Here is a 10,192-nt window from a genome sequence, read left to right as displayed (position 1 = left end):
ACCTTGAGTTTATTCTTGTGCATGGAGTGAGGTAAGGGTCTTGCTTCATTTTTCTGCAGGTAGATATCCATTTTTTCCAGCACCATTTATTGAAGTTAGCATCTGCTTCCCATTTAATGTTTTTTGGGCCCTATCAAAGATCAGTTACATGTATGCTGATGTTTTTATTTCTGGGTATTCAGCTTTTTTCCATTGGTCTGAATATCTGTCATTATGCCAGTACCACACTCTTTTGACTACTATGGCTGTATAGTACATGCTAAAGTCAGGTAGAGCAAGCCCTCCCACTTTGCCCTTCTTCTTGAGGAGTTCTCTGCTAATTCTGGGCTTCTCCCCCCTCCACATGAAGTTAGTAATCTGTTTTAAAAAGAATTATTTTTAAAGTGTTTTGTTTTGTTTTGGTACCAAAAAGAACTAATTGGCATTTCAAGAGATAACAAATGAGCAAAAACCAATGGTACTGAAGGAAGTTTAAGCTGCACTGAAAGCATTAACCAAACTCAAGGCTCCAGGAATTGATGGAATACCAGTTGAAATGTTTCAGCAAGCTGATGAAGCACTGGAAGTACTCACTCGTCTATGTCAGGACAATTGGAAGAAATCTTCTTGGTCAACTGACTGGAAAAGATCCATATTTGTACCCATTCCAAAGAAAGGTTACCCAACAGAATGTTCAACTAATAGAATAGTATCATTGATATTACATGCAAGTAAAATTTTTGCTGAAGAGCATTCAACAATGGTTGCAGCAGTACATTGATAAGGAAGCTTCCAGAGGTTCAGGCTGGATTCAGAAGAGGACTTGGAACCAAACTAAAACCCAAACTCACTGCCTTTGAGTCAATTCTGTCAATAGGCACCTTATACACAGGGTAAACTGCCCCTGTGAGTTTCCAGGACTCTAAGTATTTAAGGGAGGAGAAAGCCCCACCTTTCTACTGTGGAGATGACTGGTGATTTTGAGCTGCTGACTGCAGTTAGCAGTCCAACTTATAACCACTGTCACTAGGGCTCCCAGAGTATGGAAAAGCAAGGATGTCTCTTTGAGGACTAAGGTATACCTAAACCCAGCCCTGGCATTTTCATTTGCCTCATGAATGAGGCATTGAATAAAGAAGACAAAAGGAAAATCAATGCATTTCAATGATGGTGCTGGGGAGAGACTAAAGAACAAACAAACCTGTCCTGGAAGATGTACAGCCAGAATACTCCTTGGAGGCAAGGATGGTGAGACTTTGTCTCATGTACTTTGGACGTGTTGTCAGGAGAGACCAGTCCCTGGAGAAGCGCATTATATTTGGTAGAGAGGCAGCAAAAAAAAGGAAGGCCCTCCACAGGAAGAATTGACCAGTGGCTGCTGCAGTGGTTCACCCATTGGAACAATTCTGAGGATGGTGCAGGGCGGGGCAGTGTCTCATTCTGTTCTACATGAAGCTGTATAGTTGTGAGTTGGACCCCACTCGCTGGCACTTAACAAGGACAACAATTTCACTCCGCACTCTGTTTTCCAAGTTCATCCACATTATGAGGCATTTCATAGAGCCCGTGTTACTGATTAGTACATAGTAATCCATTGTGAATATATACCAAAGCGAACTTGTCATTCTTCCACTGATGAGCATTTAGATTGTTCTGAGTTTTGGGGGTTTTTGTGTGCATTGTGAACAGTGCTGTGGTAAACATGGGTATGGTATTTCTAACTTTTTGAGGATAAGTCATATCACTTTCCACGGTTGGTATACCATTTTGCACGCCTACCAGCAGTGCATGAGGAGTCCAGTCTCTTCATACACATCCCCACCAGTATATGTTGCTTTCTTGTTTGTTTGTTTCTAAACTTTGCCCCTGTGGCACTGTCCGTTGCAAGGTCAGCGGGTATAAAACCACCATCGATTCCTGGGGGGAAAGGCAGGGCTCTCTGTCTTGGTAAAGAAGTACATAGCCTTGGAAACTAGATGGGTTGGAATAGACTTGAGAGAAATGGGTTTTAGTTGGGTATTAATGCTAGGGTGAGGTGATATTTCATTCTTGTTTTGATTTACATTTCTTAAATTGATAATGATCATGAGCATTTCTTCATATGTTTGTTAAGGCTACCTATTGTCTTCTTTGGTTAAGTGTCTGTTCGTGTCCTATGCCCATTCTTTCAGTTGGATTATTTGTCTTTTTCTTGTTGAGCTGCTGAAGTGTGCTATCAATGTTAGAGATTTATCCCTGTTCAATATGTCATTGCCAGGATTTTTCTCAGCCTGTGGACTATCTTGTGACTTTTGTGTGTGAAATATTTTGATGCACGGAGTATGGAATTTTTGTCTTCTGTTGTTTGTGTGGTTTTCATTCACTTTGATAGTATGTCTATGACATGGATTAAGGCCCCTAAGTTTTCTTCTATTTTTTAACTGATGATCTTTATAGTTCTAGGTTTTATATTTATATCTTTGATCCATTTTGAGCTTGTTTTTGTGTAAGGTATGGTTCCTGTTTCATTCTTCTGGAAATATATATCTAGTTTTGCTAGTACTATTTGTTAAAGAGACAATCTTTCCCATTTAATATATTTCGCTCTGAGAACGAAGGTGTACCTGTCTTTAGCCTTAGTGTTTTCCATTTCTTCCTATGTATGTGAAAGCTGGCCAATGAATAGGGAATATGAGGAAGAATGGATGCATTTGGATTATGGGATTGACAAAGAATAGTGAACGCATCACAGACCGCTAGAAGATCTAACACATTTGCATTTGAAGGTGTACAGCTGGAGTGGTCCTTAGAAGTAAAGACAGCAAGACTTCACCAGAAGCACTTTGGAAGAACTATCCCCTAGAAAGGACATTGCACTTGATAAAGTAGAAGGCAGTGAAAAAAAAGGAAGACCCTCAATGAGATGGATTGACACTGGCTGCAAAACTAGACGACACATAGGGATGATTTTGAGGATAGTGCAAAATGGGGCAGTGCTTTGTTCTGTGGTACAAAGGGTTAATGTGAGTCAGCGTCAACTGGATGTTACCTTACAACACTGATAATACATCTGACCCTTCCTTCCTTACCCTAACCATCTCAAAGAGGATGCTTTCTTTCTTGAGAATTTACCCTGACTTCCACTTCCCTAGGTGCACAAACTTTAATGACCAAAACAAAGCTGACCATTTTAATAGACTTTAATGTTAAATAAATGCCATAGTCTCGTTGTACCTTGCCCGGGCTAGATAGATATCTGTAAGATTGTGATGAATAGAGATACATACCTGGGACCTGGATAAGACAAATGTCCTTTTTAACCTAGCAAGATGAATAAGGTTGTTAGGGCATATCCAGTGGGAAGTGGGGGAGAGGTTTAAACAACGGGGATCATTCAAACAGCAGAAGGAAACTCTTAAGCATCCGCCCCTGGTTTCTTTATATACCTGCTGTTCTGCAAGTGTTAGAAAAACTGACTCTCTACCTTCAGAAAGAAGAGCGTAAAGCAAATGTTACAACCAGTGGGATTTTAACTCCAATCTAAGAAAGACATGTAGAACAGTTGGAGATTTTCAGCAATGAAATAAGCTTCTTCACAGTGCCATGAGCTTCCTGTCACTTGGGTGAAAGACTGGGCTAGAATTCTGTGTGCCTGGGTGTCATCCCATCTTCAGGGTTGGGGGAGAGGAAAGTGGGTCTACCCTGAAAAGACTTTGCAAACGCTACAACTCCTTCCTTATTGAGATTAATGCAATTTGAAGAGTTATTTTAAATTTTATATATATCTTCTGTGAAATTCAATTAGCCCTCTGTGAGGTTTCTTCATGTCTATACATATTTTCAAATGTTGGTTATGCGTGCCCATTTTGAAAATGCATCCATGATTTAGTATTTCGAGGTGTCTGTAAATTTGCATAGTGACTGTCTCCAAGTCCCGTTGACATCCATGTGGTGTCACGTCTTTTCATCTCTGTTTTCAGCGAGATTAGGACTGCTGGCTTCTCCATCTCCTGAAGGAAGATTTATTTCAGTGTTCTGAGGGTTTTATAACACACACATACATTCCCAGGACACATCTTCCTGGCTCTTTGTGAATTGTATTAGAGATATAAATCAGGAAATAGTAAAACGAAATGACAATCTTAAAAAATAAGCAGCTTAGTTTACTTTTCTAATTACTTCTTCAGAAACCCTGCCCTGAGAACTGTACTGAATGCACACATCCCCCATCCCTGTCTTCCCTGATCCTAGACTCCCTTTGTACTTCTATCACCTTCTGTGCTGCCAGCACAGCAAGGTATATTAGTCCTTGAAATTGAAGATGTTGCTACCTATGGTTTTCTCTATGCAAATCCCCACAGTGGCATGCCGACATTTCCATATTGCAGTGCTGTGGATTTTTTTCAGAATCAATCTAATTTTGGAATAGAACCTGGGTCTTGTAGCAATATTTACCACATCATTTTGAGTCACCTTGGGGATCCACAGGACTCAGCTGGTATACCACCTTAGGGATATGGGCATAATATTTGGTAGTTATCAAGCTGGCTAAATGTGCAGATCCAAGTAATGTAGCCACCCATTCGTTGTACTTGGTGACTTGCATGCACCTCTGATACTGGACTCTATACTTCCAGTGTTTCAGTTGCAGGTAACAACAGACTCCAGCATATCAACATTGGTAAAGAAGGTGCGGGACCAGGAAGAGCTTTGTTCTGTTGTAATGAGTTGGACCTAACATGATGACAGCAAGAGGAACTTCTTAGAGTCCCATTATGAAATTGTCTTAGCTGAACATAATTAATCCAGAACCTAGAATTGGGACTGTTTCACATAAAAGATGGAGATGATGGGAGGATCTTACTAACAAAGGCCATTTGCAAGCCTGGTTGAATTTTGTAACTGCACGAGGGGAAGATTTTCATTGGTGAAAAGGCTAAGTGTGCAGCAAGTGGAGTGCCAAAGAGAGCAGTTACCTGTTTTTCTGGACCTCCAGAAATTATTGGACTAGCACAGCATTGTTGAAACTGATAACCAAAATGAATTATACTCCAGCTTTGTTCTTATCTGGCTGCTCATGTGATGGGGAGGTTGGCCTTAGTGCAGGGACTCTTCAGACCGAAGGAAGGTGGGGATGCCTACCTACTTTATGGATTCAGGTTTTTCTCACTGAAAGACACTTATTGAAAGTTGCTACAAATAATGGATAGGTGTGCTTTTATGAACGTAAAAAGAGAAATGTTTAACTTTACATTTAAAAGGAAAAAGTGAAATGCTATTACCTTTATTGCCCTTTGTGTTTAAAATGCATTTAGAATTTCTTTTTGTTCTTATTCCCTTGGTGGCATTAAATATTTGTTATTTCACTGTCTGAAGACCAAGGCATATAGGTACACATATACATATACTCACATGCACACTCACACACTTCTGATTTGAGGGCCCGATGCCTTAGATGAGGTTGAACACTAGTTACTGTGTTTTTCTCTTTTCCCTCTTTGTCTCAAGAGAAAGGTGTAATTATTAATCAGCTTCTATGGGAAATAAAATAAAGGATTGCCTCACTAAGCACTGTCTAATAGAAATTTCTAAAATTATAACACTGTTGTATATCTCTGCTGCCCAATATAGTAACCATCGGCCACATGTGACTGCTATTATACCTTTGAAATGTGGTAAGTGGATTGGAATGTTGAATTTTAATGACTTTAATACAAATTTAAATACCCCTATATAACTACTGGTTACCATATTGGGTAGTGCAGCAATGCCCAAAGAATGCAGAACATAAGACAAAGTGATAGATAGATGCATTAATCAATGAGATGTACCATTCTTTTTAAAAAAGCCCTTCTATATTGAGCCAAATTATACTTATCATTTTTCATGGTTATTGAAGTAGTAACCCAAATATTGAGAATTAATAAAAACACTCATTCTTTAGCCTATACCAGTGGTTCTCAAACTTCCTAAGGTAGCAACCTTTTAATACAGTTCCTCATGTTGTGGTGACCCTCCCAACCATAAGATGATTTTTGTTGCTACTTCATAACTGTAATTTTGCTACAGTTAGGAATCAGGTGACCCCTGAGAAAGGGCCATTTGACCCCCAAAGGGGTCATGACCCACAGGTTGAGAACCACTGGTCTATACCATATACTTTATATATATCATCTATTATTTTCACAGTGTTTAAGGTTTCATATATGTGTGTGTGTGTGTGTGTTCCCATTTATGTTAGAGAGGATCCCAAGTTATGCCAATATAAAATCACAATCTCAAGGTCACAAAGCTGATAAGTGGTTGAGACAATCCCAGAAAGAATACTTAATTGATATACCTCACAATTTAGTTCGCACACATATTTTTGTACACTTACATGGGGCAAGGAGAGGCTTCAAAAAGTTCATGGGAAAATATCAGTATCTTTTCATTGTATTTTCAACATTTTTTAAGCACTCCTATCTTTTTGAAAGCCTCATACATATCTTCTTACCATCTTCAGAAAGAGAGTATGGAGGATAAAATATAGACTCTAATATTACACTGACTTATTTGAATCTTGCCTCCATTAATTGTTACCTATGTGAACTTAAAAGGTATGTCTTAATAGCTCCACACCTCGATTTCCTCCTTTAATTAGATGACTAAATAAGTGTACCACCTTATAGGTTGTAATGAGAGTTAAATGCATTATCAGGGCCTGGTCAATTGTTTGAACCATATGTGTTTACGATCACCACTGCTGTGGATTTGGAGAAGACTGCTATTTATATCTGGATGCTGTTTGGAGGTGATGTGAGGAGATGAAATGGAAATGCACCCTGGGTAGTCTTCCCTAGGAAATAAGACAGACTCTAATAATTCAAATAATTCAGGAAGAAATACCCTGCTGCGCAGTCACTTTGGTGCCTCCTTCCCCGAGATTACAAAGTTCCAGGGCCCACCGGCTCCTACCCGTTCTTCATCTCTTTGTGTTTCATGTTACTCTGATGGATGTCTCCTTTGGTGTCTTTGATTGGCGCTGAACGCTGAGCAGAGACAAACACCAACACAGCTGGAAAGAGCTGTAAGATGTGCTGTTCGCCCTTCCAGCAGGGAATGATTGCCATGGAGACCAGCATCAGAGGAAGGCTGGGACGCACACTCAGCTTGCCTCCTGAGTGCTCTGACATCTGTTTCTGGCAAAGCCAATAATGAGTGTGCTGCTAGCTTCATATCAAATGTGGGAGACTGATCCACGCCTCTTTTGTTTGTCCCATAGATGGCCTCTGCTCAAGACACCAGGTATGGCCAGAAAGACTCCTCTGATCAGAACTTTGACTACATGTTCAAATTGCTCATCATCGGCAACAGTAGCGTGGGGAAAACGTCTTTCCTCTTCCGTTACGCAGATGACTCCTTTACGTCTGCATTCGTCAGCACAGTCGGGATTGATTTCAAAGTAAAGACTGTGTTCAAAAATGAAAAGAGAATCAAGCTTCAGATTTGGGTAAGTGACTTTGAACGCTCAGTGTTCTTCAGTCTGGGATGTTGAACATGCAAGTGTGTAAGGGGGAAAAAAACAAAACCAAAAACTTGCTGCTTCTTCTGTCCCCATGGGGTCCACACACCTTTATTTCCAAGTTCTTTGCTGCACAACATTCTCTTTCAAAGTCTGTGGGTTATACACCTTTAATATATGCTGGCTGATAGGAAATGACATTCCTTATGCATTTTCAGGAGAAAAACTTCATCCCTTTGTCTTGACACTCAAGGAGAAGTCTGTCTCTTGTGACCTATTTGACCTTAAGCAAGCCCATGGATTCTTCTATGCATCTCTGTTAGTCTATAAAATAGGCCAAGAGAGCTGGCCATTTAGTTCGCAGGAAGCAGCTTGCCGTCGGCGTTTTAACACAGATGTTAAAGCGCCAAAGGCAGGGAAAGCTCACCATCAGTCCCTTCAGAAAGCCTCTGATACAGCTTTGAACATGGTCTGTTTACACTTCACAGGCTTTGTGTCCTCACCTCTGAGGACTATGCTCACAAACACACAAATACAAAGAGAGAAAACAAAACAAATTACTTACTTGGAATTGTGTCTTCCAATGAGGGAAAATCTCTTGATAAGTTTTGAGGTCCTATGTTTAGCTTTCTGCCTTCCCAGCTCTAGGAGGCTGAAAATCAGAGATTCCTTCACTAATTTAGGAGACCAGCTAGCAATAAACAGAAGGAAAATGTATGTGAGTATCAAGTGTCAAATAATATAAGACATGAGGTAATCAAAAAGCTGTGTACACCAAGAGGGTTAATATTAGGTGCTGTCTCTGACTCATACTCATGGTGACCTTATAACAATGAAAGACTGCCTGATTCTAGGCTAGTCTTAAATCATAGCTCTGTGAGCCCTATGTTGCAGCCACTGTGTCAATCCATCTCACTGATGGCTTCCTTCATTTTTGTTGACCCTCTATTTTACCAACCAGGATGCCATCTCTAAGGATCGATTGTTCCTTCCTGATGGCATGTCCAAAGGCATTACTTCTAAAGACCATAGTCAAATATATAGATATATGACCTTCAAGTGAAGTATAGATCAGTTTCTACAGTTTGCTTAGGCTCATTGATTCCTATCTACCAATACCTTTGCCATTCAAATGAACTTTGGCTATGAACAGCCATTTCCTAACTGGGCACCATCAGCTTTCTTCACCATATTTTCTTGTGCACCCATTTGTCTTCAGCCATCCTGTCAGGGAAGATGAACATCACAGAATGCTGGATTATTAGAACAAAGTGTTCTTTTGTTGAGGGAGTACTTGAGTCAAGACCCAATGCCATCTGCTAACTTAATACTTAACATATAAACATATGTACATAGATATAGTTCCCTCTTGTTATATATAAATATATTTACATATGTACATATCTGTATTTAGACCTCTATAAATGTCCTTTGCTCTATAAATGTTCTTTCCTCTATTTCCTTTGACTTTCTTCTTGTCCCACTATCATGTTCTGCCTTCATTTGGGTTTCGGTAATTCCTCTTGGTTACCTTGCCCTTTATGAAACCCACCAGGCATCCTACACCCTTCTGGCCGAACAGTCATTTCCTAAAAAGTGTTTTCTACACAGTTCTGAGACAATTCTGATAGCTACTATAATCCAGTGCTGGTGACAAGGTTGATATGTAGGACTGATGATAAACTTTACCCCTTGAATATAGAAAGTTGAAGGGAAAATAAATCCCAAAGAATGGCATGGAAACTTTTTAATGCCCCGTGTTAAAATGTGTGTGTGTGTGTATATATATATACACACACACATATATATACACACACACACATATATATATATATATATGATGGCTCTTAATATCTTAAAGCTCTTAGAAGTAAAATGGAGTATTTTGCAGAAAATGCATGGCCATCAAGTCGATGCCATCTCAGAGCCACTGAGGCAATACATACTTACAAGTGGTAGGTAGCCTCATCTTTCTTCCAGCCGGTGGCTTTAAACCACCAACCTTGTATTCAGCAGCTCAACACTAACCCAATGCTTACAAGAGTCTTGGAACCCTGTGGGGACAGATAGAGGCATAGACAGATATACTTTTAGATAGTTTACCAAAAATTGGTTGTTTAAATTTCATTTATTCTACCTCTACTGTTTCTATGTCTAATCAGAACTCGTGTAAGAACTTGGAAAGACAGGTCCAAGGCTGAATGTCTTTGCTGCTATCCTATTATCTGTGGCCATTTTGTCAGAAAGGTCTGTCTGTTTAATACACTTTAGCTCAGGAATGTCATATCACTCACGTACCTCTTTGAGTGGCAACAGAAAGAACATGCCTGTTGTTTCAATTTCAGTCTGGACTCATTCTTACATCCTCTTGGGCTTCAGAAAACCAACTTTCATATGGAGGTAACTTTCATATTCATGTTGTGTGTATTTTCAAGAACATTGGTGAATTGAAAATCACGTGATAGCCATACACCTCTTAACTCTGACAGTTATTCCTCTGGCTGACATCTCCTGGTTTCTCTTACTTAGAAATGTTTAAAAATGACTTTTGTGTTCATATAGATAAAACACCAAGGTCATGGGAGAGGGTGGGGGGAAGGGAAGAGGTGTTAACAAATCCAGGGACAAGGGAACAACAAGTGATCCAAATTGGTGGGGAGGTGGGTGTGGGAGACCTGGTAGGGCAGGATCAAGGGGAATGTAACAAAGATGAAGTGCTGAAATCCTGGT

At 39.9% G+C, this 10,192-nt stretch overlaps 1 protein-coding gene across 3 annotated transcripts in view; it reads left to right on the top strand.

The window, feature by feature from the left end:
* The window catches only part of RAB3C (RAB3C, member RAS oncogene family), a 355,923-nt gene that overhangs the window by 23,309 nt on the left and 322,422 nt on the right, over positions 1-10,192 (top strand). For all 3 annotated transcript variants that reach the window (XM_045285172.1, XM_004703596.2, XM_045285173.1), the window contains exon 2: positions 7,223-7,450. In XM_045285172.1, coding sequence (XP_045141107.1) covers positions 7,223-7,450 — 228 coding nt within the window. The remainder of the gene's footprint in view (positions 1-7,222; positions 7,451-10,192) is intronic.

This window comes from Echinops telfairi, unplaced genomic scaffold (genome assembly GCF_000313985.2).
Source record: "Echinops telfairi isolate 266 unplaced genomic scaffold, ASM31398v2 ScPeMD7_7469;HRSCAF=8507_1, whole genome shotgun sequence".
NCBI classification, from domain to species: domain Eukaryota; kingdom Metazoa; phylum Chordata; class Mammalia; order Afrosoricida; family Tenrecidae; genus Echinops; species Echinops telfairi.
The sequence above is the reverse complement of the archived record's forward strand: the minus strand, read 5'-3'. Positions and strand labels throughout refer to the sequence as shown.